General features: G+C 32.6%; 1 protein-coding gene across 1 annotated transcript in view; it reads left to right on the top strand.

The window, feature by feature from the left end:
* LOC127726802 (tenascin-like) overlaps nt 1–13,243 on the top strand; it is an 81,720-nt gene extending 68,477 nt beyond the window's left edge. Inside the window, exons 6-9 of the mRNA XM_052234256.1 lie at nt 3,284–3,601; nt 6,918–7,045; nt 9,808–9,904; nt 13,071–13,243. Coding sequence (XP_052090216.1) covers nt 3,284–3,601; nt 6,918–7,045; nt 9,808–9,904; nt 13,071–13,243 — 716 coding nt within the window. The remainder of the gene's footprint in view (nt 1–3,283; nt 3,602–6,917; nt 7,046–9,807; nt 9,905–13,070) is intronic.
* Nucleotides 13,244–26,890: the final 13,647 nt, after the last annotated feature.

Raw genomic sequence — 26,890 nt, 5'->3', positions numbered from 1 at the left:
TCATATGGAGTGTTCGTATGGCTTCGGTCAAAATTGAACAAATCATGCGAAGGATATAACGAGCAATTTTATAAAATAAATTTGTCGCTTTCTTATACTGGTACGGAGGAGATGTAGTCACAAGGAAAACAGAGTTCGGGGAAATAACTCCTACAAAGAAAAGTATTCGGTTACGCAGGGTGAATTTCAAAGGTGCATAAACTGTTCGATATCATATACCAAACATCTAAGCGATATCTTGCGAAACAAAATTAATACACAAGAAATAAAAGTGGCGGAAGAAAAAGAAAAAAATAATAATCAGAACAAATACAAAAGGTCTTTCCATCGAAAAGTGGAAAGACCTAATAACATTATCCTTTCACCTCAGAAAAGATGTTTCATGATGAAATTGACCTTTGTGTTGCAACTTGTAGTGTTTTATGAAATTATATTTTACAGATCCTCCCAATGTTCACATTTCACAGTCTTCATATGATGTAATAAATGGACAGTCTGTGACTTTGGTTTGTATAGTGACATCTAAACTACCTCTCACAGGCGTCAAATGGAAGAAAAGCGATGGCGGTTCTGTATCGACGATTGATCTAGACGACAGTTCCAGTTTATATAGTGGTGGGAATGTTGGATCACCATCTTTGATTATCTTAAACGTAACACAGAATGATACAGGAACATACATTTGTTCTGCTTCCAATAAAGTTGACACAAGAAGTAGCAACACCATTACACTTGTTATACACAGTGAGTAAAATTTTCTGTCTAAATTTGAATATACGATATTTGGGGTTGAATTTAACAGGTCATTCGTTCGATTGAGAATATAGATATAAGAAAACATAAAACAACCCCCAAAAGAACTGTTAATACAACAATCTCAATTCGATTTCTGTTATCTTATATAAGTGTTCAAAGAACTGAATTGATTTATAACACAAAACTTCGAGAGTGAACACTTTGAATACATTATCCTACCTAAAGTTACCGAATTCTAGAACGGTAAATTTAATGTTATATCAATGCAGTCGCTAGGTGGTTGAAATCAACGAGTCAGTCGTTCAATTGCAATTAGGGAGCATTTAATAATCGCTCAAAAAGCTAGTTTTCCTACAATCTCAATTCGATTTCCATGATATTTCAAAACGTATTCAAAGAATTGACGTTTTTATACCTGAAAGTATCGATAATTAAAGCGATAAAAGTGCTGTATCTTTTTATTGTAGTACCTAGGGCATATATCCGTTGTCTTGTCTTGCCATCATTTGAATGTTCTTCTAATGACAATGGCGTTGATTTGTATTGACGTTGATGTCCTAATGAATAATAAAAGATGTCTACCCTGTTGAATCAAATGGTCTCCTTCTTTGTGTGATGTTTATTGCTGTATACCATAACGTGCACTACAAATATCAGATGCTTTTCTACCGGCAATATCACAATCTGCCTGTTTTTTTGTCTGGGGAATGCCACGTGCGTGCAGTCTATTTAATGATACAGGAATAGTCGTCTGATCTGTAATGTCACCGATTGTTTTACTTTCTTGATTGTAAACTTGTTTTCTGATCTACCATAAGGAGATGTGGCATACTTTTCATTGATAAAACTATCCAGTAGAGCCCAAGTTACATGGATTAAAGCAACTACAAACCATTATAAGGTGTTCAACAATGAGCAAAACACATATCGTCTAGTACGTTTACGAAACTCAGTCATGCCTTGATATGAAACAATAAAAAAAAACGAACGAACGAACTAAATCGGATTTAATGGTAAATTAAAAAAAGATATAACAGAAAGCTTGACTTGTATATTTCATGCAAGAGATGCACTATGTTTTGCTTTATGTGGATGTCAGTAGCAATCATTTAAATCGAAAACGTTCAAAACAAGCATCGTGACCATTACAAATAAGTCAGGCTATTTTGTATAACTAGAAGTAAAGTTACTTCTTTTTTGTGTGCCTAAGGTATCTTCCGGAGTATAAATGTTTCATAGATCTTTTTTCGAAAGTATGTCTTGATCATTGAGTTCTTACCGCATTGTTAATTTCATAAATGCATTCATAAATTGTGTACATTGGAGTGCATAACATTTTCATAAAGGACGTATATTTCACGTAAAATTCAGAAATCTTTCTAAATTACCCCCTCCCTTTTTTCTCTTTTTTTCCCTCAAAAACAAAACAAAACAAAATGCATATGTCTTTTTATAAAAAAAAAATGGTTAATTCGTACTCTAATTCGCAGACAGCTGTTCAGTGACTCATTTTGCTTAGGTTCTTCTGTTGCCTTTTTGACTTCTTTTGAATTGTTTGGAGTTATACTATGCGTATTGCTGTTTGTTTGTTTTTTTTACATTGTTTAGAGGTATAAGGGGAGGGTTGAGATTTACAAAACATGTTTAGAGCCTCTAACATTTGTTAGTTTTATTTGTTTGTTTTTATTTTGGTTAATTTCTATGTTTCGGAGTTTAGTGTGATGTCCATTTTTGCTGAACTAGTACACATATTTCTTTAAGGGCCAGCTGAATCCCGCCTCCGAGTGCGGGATTTTTTCGCTGTGTGGAAGACCCATTGTTGGCATAGGGCTGTGTTTAGCTCTTTGGTTTGGTTGATGTCTCTTTGACACATTCCCTGTTTCCATTTTCAATTTTACTTATAAGTGATACATCACTTAAGTGAAAAGGACGAAACCGTAATCCAAGAAAATAATTGGAAAAAAGTTATTATTAATCGATTCTGACCGAAAAAAGCATTTAAACATTAAATTTAAATAACAATTGTCATGACTAAGTTGCATTATATAAAATGGAAAAGCATGAACAATACAACAAACTACAACAAATACATATAGATTTGTCTTCTAACTGCGGCTCAACTAATTTTTTGGGGTGTTTATTTAGTAAGGTTACGGCGAGAAAATTTCGGCGCCAAACCCGGAAGGTTTATTATCTTCTATTGCTTTTGATCAACACTAAATGAATGGATTTCTTTTTGTCACTTGTACGTTATGGATTAGAAATGAATGTATTCAAAATGGGAAAACATATATGAGTAAAAACATGCATTGACTCAATAATTTCCTCATTATCAATTATAAGAGAGACATACAATACCAAGAGGATATTAAAAACTGTACTAAAATGTCGAAAGCAAACTGACAATGCCCTGGCAAAAATTCAAAACGATCAAAAGACAAACAGTATTACGAAACACAACACAGTAAACTAAAGACTGAGCAACATAAATAATATTATTTGAAATATTGTGTGTAATCAATTTTAGGTGTCCCTATTGTTTATGTTCACCAACTGTTATATAATGCCACCTTTGGCAGTACTGTGACTTTAAACTGTTCAGTGAGCACAACGACCTCTTCTACAATAACCGAAGTTTACTGGCAGAAATGGGATGAGTGTCAGATAAAATACATCTCGTCTACAACAACATCTTCGTCTGCTAAGTACAGTGGGAGTACCGTGAATACACCGTCCCTAACAGTATTCAACGCTGAAGGACTTGATGTAGCATCTTATACATGCTTTGCATCAAATATTGCTGGAACCGGTTATAGTACAGCTTCATTTCTAAATGTATCAGCAGGTAAAATTTATTTATAGCAGTTATTGACATTTTGTATATAATTTACTTGTTAAAGGACATCTATGTAACATACATATATAACAAAAGACATCTATGTAACATACATACATAACAAAAGACACCCATCATTGCTATTGACGATATTTGTTTGGTTTAGAGATACATAAGCATAATTTTCCCATGCCTGGGATGTGTTTTAATTGATTTTAGTCTCTAATGCATGATTTTTTGTAATTAATTGTTTTTGGCTTTTTACTAGCTTTCAGTAACTGCAAGTACTCTCAAATAGTACTTTCGTGCTAATTTGACCGGTTGACACCATTTGTAATGCATTTCTGTTATTCAATGTTTACTTATTTTATGTTTTATCTCGTGTTACTGCTTTTAATGTGTACCACCTTCGATAACTATTTAGTATGACGATAAATTTTCACTTCTGTACTCGTATTTTGAACAACAGAGTTTTTTTTGTAAAAAAATGTTTCTGTAATCCTTACAAATGATCATATTTAAATTTACCTGTGTACGTTACTTTATTTAACGCAATTTTGTCCCAGGTTAAAGTTGTCTTTTTGACATTGATACATCTTTTTTATTTATATTGTATTTATATTGTGTTATAGATCAAACGTATTCGTTAAGTGTATATAGTTGTTTTTGAAAACGATTGAAACATGTGAAATGAACACATTGTAAGTTTTGCGGTCACAAGCACACAATGGATGAACGATACGAAGTGCATGTGTCTCAAGTAGCTACCGACCAGTTTGCGTAATCTTAAATCTTCAGAAAAAAGAATTGTCGTCTGATTTGTTTATGAACCGATTGTGTCATATTTCCGATCATGAAATTGTGAATGAGTGAAGATTTGCATGGCGGGTGATGAATACATAGCAGAAGACGAAAAACCTAATCGCAATCGGCGCTGCGAGTCTCGTTCCTTTTGGGATCAACGTGATTCCCTCATTTGTTTTTTTTTACTTTGATTCGTATGTTTTAGTATATCTACGAAATTTAAACATCGTCAACAATACTGTTGTCCTTGATATTTCGCACAATAATGCCTTTACATAAAACATCTTTGAAATCATCAGACTACAGAATGACAAGACTATAATCCCGATTTACTTTAATGAGTTTCTGATCCCTTTGGAATATTACTATTAAGATATTTAAAGCAACTTTTGAAAAAAGAAAATATTACTTAGGTAAATCGATAAAGAAAGAAACAATTTAAATTCAAGGTTGCTGATCCCATATACTTTAATGATATGAACCTAATGGAGAACCAATACGTATGTTAAGCAATATGTTCAAGGTATAAAATCATAAACTAGCCATATTTACATGTTTGTAGTTTGTAGTAGCATGTACATGTTAAAGGCTATCCTCCTTAACATTTTTTATTTAAATATTGCTTTCAAGAATATTTTTCTTGTAAGATATTCCAGAGTATTATTAAAAAAAATCAGAAATGATCCTGTCATCCCCTTTGAATTTATTTGTTTTTAAATTTGTTAAATTTTCTTTATGTCTCAGTGGTAATATCACCATGATTAATTTTTGTCGTCGTCAGTTAGTTTATTTTCTACGTGGCTTGTCAAATCTTTAGCACTTTCCAAATGCAATCCCTCGGATCTAAATAAATTTTGAAAACATTGAACTTGTTCATTAGTATTTCGTCTATATTGTATTCATGATGGCCATTTTCTGTTTGGTTTTGTTTTCGACTCCATAATTAGTTTTTTGCGTTTTGCTTTACGAGATTGAAAAAAAGTAGCTTGAAGTTTTGCCCTTTCTTCCGTCCATTTGACACGCGTTCTTATTTGTGACGCTTCTGAGTTGATCTCATAGTTGTGTTTAACTAGTGGTTCTATATCTAAAATCTTATTTTCAACGTCCCCGACGTGATGCTATTTAATTTGAGTGTCCGTAATTTTTGTTCAAGTTAACGCTAGAAACATACAGTGTACAGTTGAAATCCCCCATCAAAATATTGTTATGGTCTACACTATCATCGGTAACATTACCAAAACAATTCTGAAAGGATTCAAAAAGCCGTTTCTCTCGCTACCATTATTGTTGGCATATAATTTTGATATATGCACTTTCAGTGTTATTGCTACATTTTATTTTTCTACCGTTTTGCGAGTAAGGATTATCAAACACAACATCACCGGGACAAATTTTTATTTTTTTAAATAGCTTCACCTATCTTCGCCATATTTTGCCACTTTGATATATCATTAACTGTACAATGTGTTTCTTGTAGACAAATTAAATCATATTTTTGTTAACTGAAAAATTGAAAACTAACTTACGTTTCTTTTCATAACGTTAGCCGTTTGCATTTTAAGTTAGTATTTGGATCGACATCCTTTTTTTAGTAAATATTCTAACGTTTACGATTTGATTTGCATTTTAACACCGCTATGCATCGTTAATTTAATTATAAACAATCACAATCAACGCTATCATTGGTATGTTTTACTTTCAGTTTAACGAGTCATTGGTCCATTCTGACAATCATTATACACTATTAGTGAGCACATTTCAAATCATCTATTTAAAAAAATAACAATACAAATATAATAATCCGTATTGAAGAAATGTAGGCTTCTAACTTTTCAAAAACTGCATTTTAGAAAAATAAAACATATGTACAATTGTCATTTTTGATTTTTATTTATAGTTTTCCATACAAAGTAACACCTACGATAGTAATTATCGTCTTTGTATAAGAGTATCATATTGGTTACTTTTCATGTAAAAGAATAAAAAAAAATCTGATTCATCTGGGAAACATTGCTTGCTTTGTTAACTATCTTTCTCTGTAGATATTGGCGTCAGCGATATGTCACTACATTTAGGCTTGGTGTACCCAGGACGAGGAGTTTGCTGGATTTGTGACAACTTAGCTTGACGAAATTCACGTAGATCGACTCGACATATTTTAGCCCTTACAGTTGTTATATGAACTCCATTTATATCTGATTTTTTTTTTTTTTTTTTCATAAAGCGCCTTAATCACGGTACCATTTTTTTGTGAAAATGCATTCTACATCACAAGTCGGTCAGCCCTTCATCTTTGAGAAGTATATAATCACATTTGTAGCTGTTTCATTCACTGTGTGACTATGGTTACTGTTCACTAGTAATGCCACAAAGTCCTATATCCGCATTCGAAAATGTGTGTTGTACTTTAACTATGGCCTGTGTTTCAAAAACATTCACCTGATCACAATATTTTACTCTTAATTCACGTTGAATACTGGTTATCCATTTACTAATACATGATTTTTTTGCTTTATTGCAGCGGCTTTTCCGAGAGATTGTAATGATCTTGGTCTTCTATCGGGATCAGGGGTATACAGAATATATCCAACAACATCAGTTGAGTTCGATGTGTATTGTGACAAAGATATAATGTGTGGAAGATGGACCGTGAGTGATATGAAAGAATACTTGATCCGATTTATATACCAGGATGTTCGCTACTATTGTTTTTGACTTTTTGTCAAACATCCAGAATCCTCTAGTGTAATGGAATCAAACAAATTAGTTTGCTTACCCACACGTTCTTTGTCATGATTTCATTACAAGTACTAGTAGTTTAAAAAGCCATTTTCTTGTTATTTTTCATAGCTTTTAAAAGACAAAAGGTGCCCGAACAAAGAGCAGACAACAGCCGCAGGCCACCAATGGGTCTTCAACGCAGCGAGAAAATCCCGCAGCCGGAGGTGGTCCTCAGCTGGCCCCTAAATAAAATTGTGTACTATTGTGTACCAGTTCAGTGAAAATGGACGTCACACTAAGCTCCAAAACATATAAATGAACTAAAATTAAAAAACATACAAGACTAACAAAGGCCAGAGGCTCCTGACTTGGGACAGGCGCAAAAATGTGGCGGGGTTAAACATGTTTTGTGAAATCTCAACCCTCTCCCTATACCTCTAGCCAATGTAGAATAAAGAAACACATAGCAATACACACAGTAAAACTCATTTCAAAAGAAGTCCGAGTCCGATGTCCGAATAGGTAACAAAAGAAACTAAGCAAAATGACAATGATACATAAATGAACAAAGGACTACTAGCAGTTACTGACATGCCAGCTCCAGACCTAAATTAAACTGATTGAAAGATTATGTCTTCGTCATATGAAAAACCAGTACAATCCCTCCCGTAAGGGGTTTAGTATCATACCATCATAAAATATATTAGAAGAACATAACCCGTATCATGCCAATAACTGGTTTTAGAATAAATGTGTTTATTTCCGATGCAAAGACCCTATGAGTGAATCAATATTAATACCAAAATATGCAATCCTTAATGACTTGACAACAGTATCGTAACTATATCCTTTCCGAATAAGTCTGTTTAAAGGTTTGGTTAGCTTTTGAGGTGAAGCCGACATTTTTGTGCTTTGTAAAGAATATTACCATAAAATATTGAATGTGAAATACCCGAACGTATAAGATGTCTGCATGTTGATTTATATTTACGAATGATGTCCTTGTACCGATGGTAAAATTTAATAAATGTTTTGACTAGTTTGTGATATCGAAAACCCTGGTGTAATAATTTTTCAGTAATACAGAGATTTCTTTCGTTGAAATCAAATACATTGTTACATACACGAGCGAATCGAACAAGTTGAGATATATAAACACCATAAGATGGTGAAAATGGAACGTCACCATCTAAAAATGGATAATTAACAATAGGAAATGAAAAATCTCTCTTTTATCATAAATTTTGGTAATTAGCTTCCCGTTAAAGATATAGATATTAAGATCCAGGAAAAGGCAGTGTTCATTGTTAGTATTAGCTTTATTTAAAGTTAGTTCGGGAGGATAAACCTCTTTAGTGTACATACTAGAGTCGTCATTTTTGAGAGCCAATATATCATCTAAATATCTAAAAGTGTTATTAAATTTTTGAATCAGATGTTTGTCCGATGGGTCTTTGCTGATTTTAGTCATATATTGTAACTCAAAACAATATAGAAACAGGTCCGCAATAAGAGGTGCACAGTTAGTCCCCATGGGAATTCCGATAACCTGACGAAATACGGAATCACCATAGCAAACAAAAATGTTATCTAGTAAAAATTCAAGGACAGTTATAGTATCAAAGCAGGTCCAATTGACATAGTTCTTTTGTTTGTTGTTACTAAAAAATGACCTTAAAGAGTTTGAACATATATATTCGCATTCCGACTTTTTAAATAGATATAAGAAGATGTGGTATGAGTGGCAATGAGACAACTCTCCATCCAAGTCAACATTTATAAAAGTAAACCATTATAGGTCAAAGTATGGTCCTCAACACGGAGCCTTGGCTCACATCGAACAGCAAGCTATAAAGGGCCAGAAAAATTACTAGTGTTAAACCATTCAAACGGGAAAACCAACGGTATAATCTATATAAAAAACGAGAAACGAGAAACACTTATGAACCACATCAACAAACGACAACTACTGAACATCAGATTCCTGACTTATGACAGGTGCAAACAGTTCCAGCGGGTTTAAAGTCTTTAAATGCCCATTTAATCAGGTGTGTGAATTGTTTCTTAATAAGATTATGAGACAAAGTGGTATATAGGGTAGAAAAATCAAAACTTTGAACAGATTCGAAATCACCAATATAAGCATACAATTTATCAAGTACTTCCAACGAATTTTTGACACTCCAAAAGTAATTAATTCCACTATTTTCAAAGGCCTTACTTAAACAATTTATTACCAGGTTTTTTATTGTACCAAGTGTACTAGTAAGTATAATAGATAGTTTAGTAGTGGAACAATGGCTTGAAGACGAAATAAATTTATACTTGTAAGGAGTTTTGTGCAGCTTCGGAAGCCAGTTACAAGTTCTATCAAAACATTTTAAAATAAAGGAGATGTGCTAATGACACAGCCATCAAATGCCAACAGATACTAACAGACGAGGTTTTCCACAACTATACGTCGCTGTACTGATTTTAACAATGAGCAAAACATGTAATGAACACAGAAAAGAATATTCAGATAGGCACACACAACCCTTATCAAAAATAAACAAAAATAAACAAAAAGCATGTTTGTACAGAACATAACATGTAGAGGAAGTTAGGATTTGATGTTGATATCGTCATAGCAAGCTAATAATTGTACTAATAAAAAATTAAATCAATTGTAAATATCTATATTATTGTAGGTGTTCCAAAAGAGATTCGATGGGGCTTACGGATTTTTTAGAGATTGGAATGCTTATAAAATTGGTTTCGGAGACCTGAATCAGGAATTCTGGCTTGGTATGTTTTGAACACAACATTGAATTAAAAATGTATAATGTAATAAGCAATGAGTGATCGATTGATTGATTCGTTTATGATTACTGAAACGCCACTGTCTGCAAACTTTACTATACTGTAGCGGACAGTTGTTACTGATGGGAGAAACCTGGAAAATATAGCAATTCTGTCAATTGAGATTGGTATGGAACACACCTTTCCACGAACCAGGTTTGAATTCAAGCTAGACATGGATCTCAAGGTTTTGAATAATAAGACTCAAAGTCGAATTATGTTGATTTTATGTTTCACACTCATTGCATCAATAATTTGATCATCGATAGGGACAATTTGTCTTCTTGGAAGTCAAAGAGTCGCGTATTAACAAATGGACAAATATTGTGATTCACATATATGAAGAAGATATTGACATCAATCATTTTCTTCAGGTTTGAGAGAAAAATTAATATCAATTGAATGTGCTAAATTAGAACATGACTTAACGTTAACACGTTAAGCACCAAAGCTCCTTTTAAAAACAAGATTTTGTCTGATTACATTTATTAAGTAACACACCCACACCCTTTACTAGATGTTTAGAGCAAGATGATACGTATTATAAGTTATTTTAGTAAAAACTCACATCATTCTAAAACTATAACGCACAATCATGTATACATCGATATCAGGGACACATAGACAACTCATACTAAGACAATTGTAAGGTGAGACATGTTGAGTTCCGAAATTGCAAAAGCAGTTTGATATTTTAAGCCAACATCTTATTGAGATGTTGCATTTTAAATGGACCCTTAAGTAAACTGTTGACACAGATGTATGCTAGTCTTTATGTAATTTTGATAATGTAATGAACATTTGTAATTAAAATGGCAATGCTTTTAAACTATGCAAAACATTATAAGTGAATGAAACATGATCGAAGTTGCAGGGGGAAAATAACACCAATGGAAAGAAGTGCTAATACAACTGCATACAAAATATTATTGGCATACCCCTGGTCGTTTCCTTCAACTAATCTTTTCTCAAACTAAGCACAAGTTTCCAAGTCAGTAGACTATGATTGTGGAGTGGGGCTAAATTATCTCCATAGAAATGAGACACATCAAATTTTATACAACTGCATACCAAATATCAATGACCTACTACTAGCGGTTTCCCTTAAACTGACCTAATCACAAACAAATACATTTTTGACGCACGTCGGACGCAGAAAGCTTAAGTCTCGCCTTTTCGTCATCATCGAGGCTTGACAAAAATTAAAATCAGAACAAAAGAAAAAAGTCAAAAGGTGTGCAGACCCAGTGAAAAATGTAATGCATGTAAAATAAAACACACTTTTAATATGGCAGGTCAATAAACCATCTGATTACGAATTGCACAATTTCAGTAATCAGTTCTTAGGTACTTACACGATTTATAACGAAGCTTTTTTAAATCATTTGTTTATAAATTTGGAAATTATTCAGAAACTAATGTTTCAACTCCATCAAGCAAACTTGACCTTCGATGGATTTGACCATTATTGTTAGGTCCTTTTTGTCTCTTCAATTATCATGACTATTTCGATTTCCCAACATCCGTAGCTTTCAAATGTTAGGCCGTGAGCGTTTCTGTTGAATATGTAATCAGAAAAACGCATTGTATGAATGACATTTATAAAGTGTTGTTTTAATATTCTTCATAACGTTGAGTATATATGAAAAAATCAGGCGCCACTATCAACATTCATAGGGTAGCGCTTTCATTTTCACAAATACGATATTAGATTTAAACAAATACTGTGGGTATCATTTTCGTTGATTGTATTTTTGTGAAAAAATGATTTCGTGGTTTTTCAAAAGTCTGAATACGAAGCTATAGAAAATGTGTACTCCGTTAAACATTCAAGTTCGTGGTTCAACTTTACCCAATAAATCTACGAATAGTAATGAACCCAGAGTATATGTAATTTACAGATAAAAGTATAAACCGTTCCAGTCTAAAAGTGACTTTGACAGTTGATTGATTTGTACGTTAATGTAGTCAAGTTTGTAATAAGATGACTATCTTCAGCAATTGTTCAGAATAAACAGTCGCTCAACAATTAACTTATATCATGAACAAAAAGAAATAATAACGGACGAAATGAAATCAAACAAGTAGGTTTAATACAGTGGTAGTATAAATCAATATAATACCTATGAAACAAAAGAAAGGATTTCAAGATATTGTTATGATACTAGAAATATTGTTTTCACAGCCTAGCAAGAATAATGAATCGAGAGTAATGAGTTATGTTATAAGTTCTATATTAAGGATGTTCGCTCCTCTTGTTTTTGGATTTTTGCCACATATTCGGAATCCTCTGCTTTCATCCATGTAGTATCATTAAAAAAATTTCCCCGCTAACCCCTACTTTTCTTTTTATAATTTTATTACTTATAGTTTAAAAAGCCAAATTTGAAAATCCTATAAAATCCTTGTTATTTTTTCATAATTTTTTAAAGTAAAAGGGTACCAATGTTAAATGTAAGAAAGTTCTAGAGAGAATTATTTCCCGCCAAATTTTCAATGGCTTATATCTCTAAAACAAGCACACGGACCCTACATTTTTTCTGCTTTTTCAGTTCCTTTAATTATATACTATCAATTTATAATAGTCTTTTAAAAAGCTTGTTATTTTGAAACAGAGTAGCGAACATCCTTAAACGCCTCGTATCTTTGATGATTTTTATATACAATACATGATACATGTTCATATACAATAAAATAAAATTGAGAATGGAAATGGGGAATGTGTCAAAGAGACAACAACCCGACCATAGAGCAGACAACAGCCGAAGGCCACCAATGGGTCTTCAATGCAGCGAGAAATTCCCGCTCCCGGAGGCGATCTTCAGCTGGCCCCTAAACAAATATGTATACTAGATCAGTGATAATGGACGTCATACTAAACTCCAAATTATCCAAATGTATAGTTTTAAACAACACTATCAGAAACGAAACATCTTTCTAAGTATATGATAAAGTGAATATGATATTACTTTTGTTAATAAGACACTTATATAAACCTGAGATACCTGTACAATTAGATTTTTGGTACTACATTGTACAACGGACTTGAAATATGAATGGAATTGTTTGCTAAGAAAATATGTGGTAAGTCAATATTTTTGTCTTTCACTAGGTAATGACTATTTACATTACATAACGTCATCTGGTCAATACAGACTACGTGTGGAACTCGAGGCCTATGATGGCTCAACTGCATATGCTGAATATAGCACATTTAGTATCGGTGACTCGCAGTCGGATTATAATCTGAATGTCGGTGGATATTCTGGAAATGCCGGTATGTAGATGAACGTACAAAACGTTAAGTAATGAGTGACCCATTTGCAATTTCAATCCAGTTTTGCTTGATTATATTCTTTTTTATGCAATGTATATTTCTTTTTCAACTTTTCATTACAAACTGTCAAATGAAGGATTTGTTTGTTTTAAATTAACATAGAGTTATCATGAAGAACGACTTGACACTTTAAAAGTTTGACGGTCACTATAAGCAATTGGTTTATTGATACGATGTGCCAGTGTCTCAACACACTAAAGACATGATATTGCGGTCTTTATTTTTTTGATACAAGATAAATATAAATTCAGAAATAATTTTAAAAAGTAAGATTACAACTCCCTCAAGTAAAGTTAATTTGGTTGTTCTATGTATGTCACTTTTTGTAGCTCCTTCTGAACGATTTCACGTATTCATACATCAAATGTTAAAGTTTTAACCTTCCTGAAAATACATCAATAAAAGCGCGTTGTCAGTCAGCACACGATGCATTGCGTGTTACTTATATTACGACAAGCGACACCAACAACACATATTTGTCTTAAATCTTTTAGAAACAAACATGTCAACAGCAAAACAGGATAGGTATATGAATATCCCAGTGAAATTGTTCATCATTACGTACATATCAAGCAAAATCTTTTTCATTGCATGCTTACATAATAAGGTACATGGTTTATAATTCAGCATCTTTAAATTCAAAATCAAATACTAATATACTCTTCAAAAGTTGTTTTGTTCTCCAATTTTCTTTAACCTGGAACTTGTTTATAAGATTGTGATGTTATACATCGATCTCTTAATATCTACCTGCGTATTTTGAATCCAGTGAATATTTTTGAAAAAGAAAAATATTTTACATTTATTATTCTCACATTTGCATGATAAATAGTAGCAATTAATGACTTTTATATAAAATCGTTTGTTTTGTTTTGTTTTTAATCTAGGAGACAATTTTGAATATCATGACGGGATGAAGTTTTCTACTATCGACAGAGATAACGATCTTAAGGACGAAAATTGCGCCAATGTTTATGTTGGTGCATGGTGGTACGATAGTTGTTACGATTCAAATCTAAACGGGCGTTATGGAGTTAGTGATGACGCCACTGGAATTGTGTGGCGTGGATTTAAAGGCTTTTCGTCGTTGAAAGCTACTAAGATGATGATACAAAGATATAAAGATTAATATCACATGGTAGTTTTACTTTTCACTTGTTTTATTATATAACATGTATGTTAAAGGTAGTAACAAACACATTGAATAAAATTAATTTGGCTCGTTTAATTTTCATATAATTTGGACACAATATTTTCTTTGACCCTTTGACAAAAATATAAACTTCAAAAACCTTGAACCACACATGTTATCGGAAAAAATTCATTGGATATTTAGCAGTTTGACAAACACTAATTAAGATCATTGAGAGCTAAAAAGTTATTTAATAATAAAATGTGATTAAAACGTTCAGCTGATTTTTACAGAGTTTTCCCCCTGTAGTGTTATGAACCACCTTAAGCATAGATTCTGAGTGTACGTTTCTCATTAGACAACATCAATAAAACTGAAACTGTTTAACGGTATGCAGTTACAAAACGATTTCTACTTGTGAAAGGTTTGATATGTATAACCAAAGACCTTGACAATTATGTATCAATTGAACGAACAAAATATTAATGTAGAAATCATTGTGAAGTAAAAAGGATTTTTCAAAGGTATCCGAGTTTCATTTTATGACAGTATTTAACAAAAGTACAAAAACTGAAAACTTCATAAGACTTGTTAATAGTTGAACTACTTCTTAAATAAATGAAAAAAGTTATCTTAACAATTCGGTAGCATAATACTATATTGAAATGTTGTCTGATAATAGAATGAAATAGAAATGTGTTCGAAAAATAAGAGAACACTGTGTCCATGGATCATAGATGTCTCCGTTTATAAAACTGCAAGAGTCAATAAACTACTTCAATTTTCTGAGCGGGGAAATGAAACGTTCGGTCAGTACATACACCAGTTAGAGTGTAGACAAAGGAATGTATTCCTGTCAAAATGATTGATCGGACAAAACAGCAAATTTTGGCAATTTTCCATATATAAAGAAAAATAAAACAATAACGATGAAAGTGAAACCAATTTCGGTGATGGAATATAAAGTCTTCTGTTTTTTTTTTTGTTTTTTTTTTTTTGTCTTGTATACACTTTCTTCTGTGCTTTTCAATTCTTTTAGATGATTTACAGTTTTTCTTTAACATGATGAGGTTAGACTATTTTCATTTTTAATTAATTCGGCTGATCGCCTTAGAGCGAAAACAAGATTAGGTAAATTAAAAGCAGCAGTAGTTTACTTATGTTTAAATCTACGAAATTCATTAAGATGGTACATTACACTACAAGGAGATAACTCTGTAAAAATCAGCTGAACGTTTGAATCACGTTCTATTGTTAAGGAAATATTAAGCTTCTCACTGATCAAAATTAGTGTTTGTCAAACTGCTATATATCCAATGGAATTTTTCCGATAAAGTGTGTGGTTCAAGTGTTTTGAAATTTTCATATTTTTGTCAAAGGGTCAAAGTAAATATTTTGTCAAAATTTTATGAAAATTAAATGAGCCAAATTAATTTTAGTCAAGGTGTTTGGTACCACATTAAACAGATACAAATCAAAGCAGAACAAAATTAGGAACCGCAAAACTCAAAAAGTGATGAGATCCGATACGTCGGCAGAGTGAATGTCTACCGCTAGGTGAATCATTTTCTGTCAAATTTATTTGTCCTTCTTTGGAACAAAGTGTGAGATAAGTTAGAAGTAATATGTTAATTTTTTTTTTGCATCAATGGAAACAACTTTTAAATGTCCCACATAGTATTATATAGTTCCAATAGGTTTTTGGCATGTCTGTCATTCCGTTCATCCGTTCACGTAAAGTGTTATGATTAAGATAGTTTACCGTCAAGATTTGATAATAGCAATATTAAACTTAAAACACATGCTCATGATAATGTGAACTTTTCAATTTTATGATAAATGAATGGGTCTACTCCAATATCAAGCTTTACTAAACATATAAATATCGAGCCGACGGAGATGTGTGTGTTGAGCACTCAGGTAATCCCACATACAAAAACATATCATTTGACAAGGATGAGATTTTGGCGAATCATAAGTCCTTCGTGGCTTCAATGAACATTACATTGAACAACAGATCGGAGGACTTTCCTTGTTTGTATTGGATACCTAAGCTTCAAAAAAATCCGTACAAACAACGGTACATGGACGGCTCATCTGCATGTTCGACTAAAGAATTGTCCAATAGATTGGCAAAAATTATGTCCGCAGTGAAAGAGGGTCTTCAGAAATACTGTGAATATGTGTACTCGAGTTGTGGTATTGATCATATGTGAATCCTAAAAAAAATAAAGAACTTCTGGACAATTTTAAATCTCGATCTTTTTCTGAAATTAGTTCTATCAAAACCTTTGATTTTTCAATCCTGTATACCACCATTCCCCTTGTGATATTGAAAAATCGTCTACAAGAAATAATCTACAATACTTTTCAACATAAAAATGATAGCATACGATATAAATTTATTACGTTGGGATACCATACGGCATATTTTGTTAATAGTGAACAAAAAGGTAAAACATGCTACACAGAGGAACAAGTGATCAGTATGCAGAAGTTTCTTATTGACACCATATTTGTTGAAATTGGAGGTAGACTTTTTCAACAAATTGTCGGCATTCCTATTGGAACGAACTGTGCGCCTCTCTTTGTCGACCTCTTCTTATTTTCATATGAGTCGGAGTTCCTTCAGACACTTCAAAAACAAAAAGATCAAAGGAGCCCGATCATTTAATTTCACATTTAGATATATTTATGATGGTCTTTCTATTAACAATCCAAACTTTTCTGATTGGGTTCCATTAATATATCTCCCAGAACTAGAAATTAAAGAAACAACAGACACGGCTTCCTCTGCTTATTTTTAGACTTATACCTTGAATTTGACATACACGGTAATCTTAGTAACAGATTCTATGACAAACGAGACGATTTTAATTTTGAAATTATCAATTTCCCCCACCTTAGTAGTAATATACAAACTTTACTTGCATATGGGATATACATTTCCCAACTCATTCGGTATTCGAGAGCTTACAGCTGCTACTCAGACTTTGTAAAACGTCACCAGTGTCCCAGCAGAAAGTTGGTGATCAGGGGTTTGTCAAAGAACGTCTCGTACTTTTTCTAAAAAAATCATCGGAAGATACCAAGACCTTATTGACAAATATTCCGTATCAACTTCACAAATAATACACGATGGTCTTGAAGTATAGATTCTAGGTACAGAGTTGTTTGTCATCTTAATCACGTGTTATAGTATTCTTTAATTTGTCTTTTTGAATATTACTTTTATTGTTTAGTCTATTTTGGTGATATCCATTTGACGTGGCTCGGTACTTATACATCCCGTCATCGTGTTATTGTGCTATGGTTAATGTTTGTATTCTTGTCTTTCATTTGTTTTAGTGTGCTTTGTCTATATGCCTTTTTCTGTTTCTTTGTTACATATTTGTTTGTTTTTTAGTGATACAGATTATAACACAATGTTGACTGTTGTACCCCTATTTTGACATTTTTACCTATTATGTATATTTGTTTTGTTCACACATCGTTGTCAATATAATGGAATTGTATGCAACTGTCATACAAGTGAGAGGTTTAGCTAGCTATGAAACCAAGTCAGGAATATGACAGTTGTTATCCCTTCTAGATTTTTAATTTCAACTGCCTACATCTTTAAGACTACGTTTTATCGTTTTCATATTTTTCTAATGAAGATGAATTTTCATTTTTGTTAACATGTCTTTCACTTGTATTTCAAACGATGAAATTTTTATGTATTTTTGTAATGTTAACATCGAATTCAATACTATTATTTTCAAATTCATAGTTATCAAATATTATCAGTGTAATTAGCAAGATAGGTTTAATTATGTTTCTCTATTTCTAAAATTCAATAGCATATTTATATTATTATTTCATGTAAGTTTGTTTAATTTTGTTTATTAAATGTTATTTTTAAAAGCTATCATGTGTTTACAATTTAATAGTTGTTATAAATACTGCATCCTTCATGTATTTGTTCTTTAAGAAGCATTACGTATTTGGTCTTGGCTGCAAATATTAAACTCTTTTTGGTATATTTTATATTCCTTATTGTGTATGAGGGGATGAAACACAAGTTTTGCAAACTTATAAAATGTTCTCTCGCAAATTATCTTATGGTACATGCATACAATATAATATAATATAATATTAAATAATATAATATAATAAAATATATAACACAATATAATATAATATAATATAATATAATATAATATAATATAATATCATATCATATAATATATCAAAAATACTTCATCAGATGTACATGATGTCTGTTCAGTCCCGTTGAGGCCAACATATTTAAAATCAAATTTGAACCCAACGTTGACCAGCTGAAATATATTATCTAAAAGGATCAACAATTAGCCATACTCTGAAAATGTCATATCGGATAGTAAGCTATAAAAGTCCATAGAATAACAAAATGCGAAATTATTCAAAACAGAAAAACAACGGACCGTTTTCAATTAACAGGGCATCTGATACACAAATTGTTCAAAAAGAGTTTCCAGGAAGAGCAACTCAAATCGGCACTTCTTAAGTTTTACAGTCACCATCATGAATCTGTTAATCGATACGCTCTCTCTATGTCTCATTTCACTAACAACATATTGTCAAAGTCTCATTTCATTATTAATTGTGTCCTTCTACTGATTGTGACGTTTTGACTGAGTTTGGATTCAAATGGTGAGTGATGCATGCACGGAATAAGATGCATACCCTGTCAACGCACCCGTAACGCTTGAAAAAGAGGCGTAAGATACTAAAGGGACATTCGAAGCTTATAGGTCGAAGAGAAATTGACAAACCATTGGAAAAAAACATGACGAAACGACAAACAACAGTTCCCAATTGATATCGTCTTTGCATGATAAAAACTTATAATAAAGAGTTCCTATTGCAAGGGTGAAGACTTTTTCACTAGTTGTCACTGTGCAATAAAGATTGATTGATTGATTGACTGTTGGTGTTTAACGTCACTTTCAACACTCTTAGCTATGTCGTGGCACCCAGTTTTTATTTCTGGAGAAAACCAAAATGCTGGGAGAAAACCAGCTACCCTCGGCAGGAAAACTCTCAATCCAAGTGAATTGGCCTACCACATGTAGGGTTTGAATCAAAACTCAGTGTTTACAGGCTAGAGATAATGTAGATGAACTACATAGACCGCGCGGTCACCTACGCCCCATGTAATGAAGAACTACACAGGGCAACATTGTCGTACCTTTGAAAAAACACTTTAAGAAGCTCAAATAGAAAAAATACCAAAACACGTGAAACCTATATGACCAATAAGAAAGACCTAAAAATTACAGCCGAAATATCTAAGGTTAGCTTTGACTGAGGGAGTTGGAGTTGTAACCTTAGGTCAAACAAATTCATCAAAGGACAATTTAAGAAAGGTAACTATGTTATAAACCGGGTTAGCACCTGAGGACTGACTACAGAGCTGATGATTTTTTTTTAATTTTTAATAATATACATTAGTTACACGTAATTATATCCATCCTTTAAATATGTTTGTAAAGAAATATCAAACCCTGTTGGCAAGACACATTTCAATAGAGATAAGACTTTTATAGCAAACGGACAAGAAAAGGGAAAGAGGAGAATAAGTCTATTTTATTCCAATCTTTAAGGAAGACTTTGTACTTGATTCCAAGGGTTGAACAATCTGTCATTTTCAAAATAGCATCCATCGCTCATCATTGAGAAGCCTTAAATTAATAAGTTAAATACAAAACGTAGAATTAATATGTTTTAAAGTTTATATCATAACGTACAGTCTTTAAAAAGGCATTAGCTACGAGATATAAAAACAATAATTTAAATATAATTTGTTTGTTCAATCATTAATGAAAGTGAAATAGTGAAATAGTAATTCCCTTTTAGCAGGCTGTTTAGTACAATTTTCTCACAATAAGATAAGAAAACTCGCTGATGAATTATTCACTTGCAACTAAATAAAACGACCTCAATGGCTCCGTATTCATGTGATCTTCAATGTAACCCCTTAGCTAGAGATTGGTTACGCATGTATAATACGTGTTCAGCCATTACAACGCAAAGAATGTCAACATTGAAAGTGAAACAAATGTGAACAATTTGTTGACTGGTTCATTCCACAAAAAATCATTTTTATAAAGGGGAAAACGATGATTAACTTTTGTTTTAACCTATAACATGAAATCAAACAGACCTAGAAAAATCCAGTTGCACGTGGCTGCAATCTATTGATATCTATGTTCATATTTATATCGGGTTATGTGACCGTCGGCAGTTCTCGTAGGTCATCTCGATGGTTAATTGAATGGCGACTAGATTAAAATACGCACAATATGTTATATATATTATCACCTTCGTACCTTGCTAATTGTTTATTTCAGACTTATTGTAATTAGGGTATACGTTTTAGTATGTAATAAATCAAATATGAGAATTTGAGTCAAATCGGTGAACATGAATTTGACAGCTAATGCCCCTTTAATACAAATATACCTTCTATTAGACATAACTATCTTAAGTTCACAGTTGACCTTGATGTTACTTTGAGAGTGATTTTCCAAACTATCATCAGTAAAAATTTGTAAAATTGTATGGTAATCTGTTCATTTCTATATCATACAAACGTATTTTTGAGCCTGTATAAACAATGTTTGAAATAGTACAACAGATTAAAAAAAATGTACAAATGAATAAATATTGTACAAACGATTTGAAAATCTTTCGAACGTTTGAAATAATCTGTATTACAAAATGGAACAAATGCTCTGTGGTAAAAATGTGTTCTTTTAAACAAATTGAATTTGCATAAAAAGGTTTCTTTGTCTGAAGTTACAGGAAAATATTATATCCTTTTCTTTATGTTGTGTGAAAGCAAAATGCAAACCATTTTTTCATACAGTAGTATTGACTGTTTAACTCAAATGAAGATATTGTTACTTGGAAAAGAAAAATATTCTAAATAAATTACATACGGTGTTTTTCAAGTCAATGAGAGTTATTATCTTTTCTGTCCTGATCGTGTGATAAAGTGATATGTGCATCGCTCTAACATGTATCTGATTGTTTATAAGGTGAGCATATGATTTTTTGACTATTTATGTTCGTTACAGCAATAAAGAATTTCACTTAGGCCTTTTAATGTTTTGTGCGAAAGAGTGGTGGGATCAGAAAATAATAGCAGCGGTAGTAAGGCCGAGGGATTTCACTTTCCAGGAAGCGATCTAGATAACATGTGTGTATATAAGATGGCAATTGAAAACACCGATTTTAAGCGAACTAACAATGAACATGAACGTATAAACAGAAATGTTCTATTTTTATTTGTGCTTTATGCTTAGCCTAGTGTCGTGATGATGCATGTAGATCAGAATCACCCTAAAATCGTTAATAACTATAAAAGAAGTCAGTGTGAACCTCTTTTCTTGGAATGTGTTGTGGTTACTGATTTCGGAGCAGTCCTATCCGGAAAATTATGGAAACGTTATGCAAACTTGAATTTCAGGAGAAGCCCAGTTAAGGTAAATGAACCCTGTTTAACCAGTTTAGATGATTTCATTGACTATGCCGTGGCTTTGCCATGTGACAACTGGGAAATATTGCAAACTCATTTTTTACAAGACCAAAATCATCTAAGTGGCTCGCTGAAAACTTAAAAATAGATATTCATATAAAAGGTCTATTGTTTGTACCTGTAGGTAGCAAATCGGATTCAGTAGAAGATATTCCTCTTGAATGAAGAATTTTATTCTCTCAGGCAGAAAAGTTGTTGATCCATTCTTGGAATCATACACAGTTTGTATGTTATGCTTTACTTAAGCTTTTTGTAAAAGACGTCGTTAAGAAAGCTGGACATGTTGAAAAGTTAATTTGCTCTTACTTTATGAAAACAACTATACTCTGGTTATCCGAAGAACTCCGTCTTTCTATATGGAGTCCCCAAAATCTTATTAGATGTTTTGTTGCTATGTCTTGAACGATTGATTTATTGGAATATTTACGAAAACATTCCTAATAAATCATCTAGAACACGATATGATCGACCGTATATTTGAAGGGCAACCACGGGAAGTATTAGTAGGAATTGTATTGAAATTTTATGACATTGAATGGTTAAGTGTGCTAGAATGTCAGTCATTAAAAGACTTTTATTGCTTTTATACTGGTAAAATCGATAAAAGGGGATATTAGTTTAATATAGCCACAATGCCACGACTTCAAATTTTTGAGTTTTTTCCAAATGTTAATCAAATTATTTGAAATAAAAATTTTATATTTTGTTTCGATAAAGCTGGTACATTTTTTAATTCGAATGTGTCTATCGTGACACAAAATATGTACTTGCGTCGTCTAATCTGCCTAAGTGAAGATATTGTAGACCACACATTTTACGAAAGCCATCAGAAGACAAATAAGAATGCATATTCTTTGAGACGGAAATGGTTATGTCCTGCAATTATCGCAACGTACAAAGACTCTTTATCAAGATTGCATTATACTTTTTTTTCTATGAGGAATACAATGAAAAATTGACAATTCTTGATTACTTCCGTTGTTTTTATGCACTATCTTAGGTTTCTATGTTTCTACAACTTGAAAGACACAACGCAACTTGGAGATAGCTTAGAAAGTACTGTTAAAAACAATTTATGTATCGAGCGCGTTAGTTCTATGAAAAATATAGCATGTTTATATTTGGGTCGAGCATACCTGATTATTGGAAATGAGAAAGAAGCATCGTTTTGGTCATCAGAACGAGTCAAGGACAAATCGTCGAGAAGTAAGTAATTTGTTCCGGTTAAATTTTACCATGTTTTTTAATTATGACCTATACATGCTAAACTGGTAAATATGTCCAGTAAATGTGCAATTAACGAAATAAACGGTCATATCAAACGAATACCATTACCTGTATACCAAGGCATTTATGGATAGTTTAACGGTATACATGTAGGACTCAAATATATGATGGGTTCCAGATCTATGGCAAATTCCTAATCTATGGTAAATATGACGTCATAAACACCAAATAATTCATAAATCTATGGCAGTTTTTTGTTTTCTCCAAATCTATGGCAGATTTTGATATTACATAATTTTCCCGGAAAAAAAGTAAACTATAACGTCACAATACTAGCTAACAAACCCATATTAGTCATTCGTAGCAGCAAAATCGCTAGTGCAGGCAATTTCACGCAAATGTATATGTTTTTGGTGTTTTCGGTGTTTATGCGTCGTATTTGTTTCCGCTCCTTGTTTTCTGGTTCTCGTCTGTATTCCTGGTTTGCTCTTTCGCTTAATTGTACGAGTTTTTACTGTGCATTTTGGTTTGCTTTTTGCTTTTCTTTCATAATTTTTCGTTATGCTATGCTGTTTTCTTGTTTTTTGTTTGTATCCCTATGTACTCTTTAATTCCCTTTTAACATAACCAATAGCATTTTGTCATGCTATATAACAGCGACTACCTGTAATATTGTATTACATAATCTTTCTTGAGATTTGGAAACTAAAAAAAAAATCTGTCATAGATTTCTAATAACTATTTACATTATTTTCTCCTATATTTATGTTGAATAACTGTACTGTTAGAGAATTAATGATTATTTTAAGAAATCCACATGTTTGAGGCAAGCCATTACCGGACTTTGACTCAAATCGTCTTCAGTTAAAAAAGATGTATTTACGCTCAAATAAATATTATTCTTCCGGGGCACATCATTTCACTCCTAGAGTCTGTATTTATTTACATCACTTCCTTACTAAGAACATTTTATGGTTGTCATCACGATTTGGTTGACAATTATTCAATGTTCATTTCACAAATGGTTATTGATATGCTTCCTAGTCGTACTCCTAATCCGTTTTTCTTATACTGGCTTTAACTTAAAAGCAGCTTTTTCGCTACATTTGGACATTTCGACTTGTTTAAGGCAACTTTGAAATCATTAGTCCGATATGTACTGACTGGTCCTCCATTTGCAGAAATTCTACCATAGATTTTAAGACAAGAAATTTGCCAAAGATTAGGAAACTAAAAATTTGCCATAGATTAGGATTCTAAAAAATCTGCCATAGATTGAGGATGGCATGACGTCATATTTACCATAGATTAGGAATCTGCCATACATCTGGAACCCACCATAGATTTAAGTCCTACATATATAATACTTATTAATAGAAAGAGGATCATACAAGTACAAGACAAGTCACAATAATCCTAAGGAAAGCATAAATCTGGTAGACAATACATATGCACCAGACAAGAAATGTATAGAAACCATTCTTCACAAGCATTTGACATTGACAACCAAATTTTAACCAGAATATTTCCTCTTAGAACGATTTTTTAAAAATTTCTTGGTGATCAACCCTCGATAAAAGTATCAGATCATACACACGAGTGGCGTTATCGAGCAGAGAAAAAAGCTTGGAGAAATTTGGATGACCAGGAGTAATAACTCTCTTGGAAGCCGCGCTATGAAACATATAACACAAAAGGGATGATTATTTCACTTAGACTTTATAATGTTTTGTGCGAAAGAGTGGTGGGATCAGAAAATAATAGCAGCGGTAGTAAGGCCGAGGGATTTCACTTTCCAGGAAGCGATCTAGATATCATGTGTGCATATAAGATGCCAATTGAAAACATCGATTGTAAGCGAACTAACAATGTTTCCTCTTAGAACGATTTTTTTAAATTTCTTTGTGATCAACCCTCGATAAAAGTATCAGATCATACACACGAGCGGCGTTATCGAGCAGAGAAAAAGGCTAGGAGAAATTTGGATGACCAGGAGTAATAACTCTCTTGGAAGCCGCGCTATGAAACATATAACACAAAAGGGATGATTATTTACAAGCTTAACAGTGTAAAGCAAGGATACGATTCAGACCAAAAACTTTTGCACACAAAATACATTAAACGTTTGTGAACACCAACCTAAATGGTCATCAGCATTTATAAAATCAGAGGCTTGTTTGTCACGGTCTTCTTTTTTATATGCCACATCTGTGTACTTCTTTTTACTCAGTACATTTAATGACAGATATATTTCTTTTTAACTTATGACTGGTAAGAAATGACACACAAAAGAAAATCAGATATTGCATTTATGATATTGTTATATTTTGTTATTGGATATCAATCGTGCACGTATAAAAATAAGATAACTGATTGATTTGTGTTTGCATAACCTGTATTGGGCACATATATTAAGGACGAGATCAAATTCCAAAATAATGCAATAGGTAGGTACTGCAGAGTGGGTTGATCGGGATTATTCGCAAGGTGTCTTTAAAAGAAAACGCTAAACACATAACAAGAATATTCTTTTTCCTATCAGTCTTTGATTTTAATCAAATAAACTTCATGCTACACAGGAAAGCAGCAAGTATCCGTTTTCAAAAGCTTTTTGTGGACTTGGCTGAGGATCAAACTTACAGCTTCCCGCGCTTGAGGTGTTTATAGTTGGACCATCGAGAGGTTATGCAAAATTTAGAAATCCTGTCAAAATAATTAAAATATATTTTAAGAAAATCAAGCAGTATTTTACGAGTATACATCATAATGTCTTATATGTCTTCATAGGATACGCAGAAAAGGAATTTGGGTATAAGTTCAAATGGCAACAAAACACTGTCCTTTCGTTTGGTTTTTATGACATGTCTGTTTTTCCTGCTCTTCTGGAGCACCTAAGACACCTCCCCTCTCCTGGTTTTTGATGGGGTTCGTGTTCCTCTGTGCTTAGTTTTCTCTTGGTCTGTTGGTCTTTTTTTTTTTTTTTTTTTTTGTCATGGCGTTGTTAATTTATTTTCAACTTATGAGTTTGAATGTCCCTTTGGTATCGTTCGCTACCCATCGCAAAAAATCTTACGAGAAAAAAAATACTGATAAGGCATGAACTTTTCAGTTTAACTAACAACATTTTTTTTTACGTAGGATATTGTATGAATAATAGATACAAAGATTGAAATTGTGTACGCCATACGCGCGTTTCGTCTACAAAAGACTCATCAGTGATGCTGAATCAAAATAGTTGATAAGAGACTCATTTGTTTCCTATGAAATACTACAACTATTTTTCATTTTTTTATGTTGAGCAAAACCTGTATATAACATATATATGTTCACACTAATTCGGACTTCATATACAGGAATGTGCTCCTTACGCAGAAACTGCTCCAACAGAGTTATGAGGAGGAAAGATTAAAAATGACACTCCGTAAATTTTATGGACACCATTACCAATTGGTTGATCTATACGATGTGTCTGTGTCTAAACTAACTAATGACATTTTTACCATGTCTTAGATTGTGGTTTGACATCTATGTCGTCTGTCTTCTAAGTACCGAACGTAACCTATTCCCGAATATGACTGTTTTCCCGAGTGTGAATTTGCATTGCTATACGACGTTTCACGTTATTTGTGCATCAAACGTTCGTGTGTTTATTTATGATGTCTCTGTTGT

Source organism: Mytilus californianus, unplaced genomic scaffold (genome assembly GCF_021869535.1).
Source record: "Mytilus californianus isolate M0D057914Y unplaced genomic scaffold, xbMytCali1.0.p SCAF_18, whole genome shotgun sequence".
Classification (NCBI taxonomy): Eukaryota; Metazoa; Mollusca; class Bivalvia; order Mytilida; family Mytilidae; genus Mytilus; species Mytilus californianus.
This window is presented reverse-complemented; position numbering and strand designations above follow the sequence as displayed.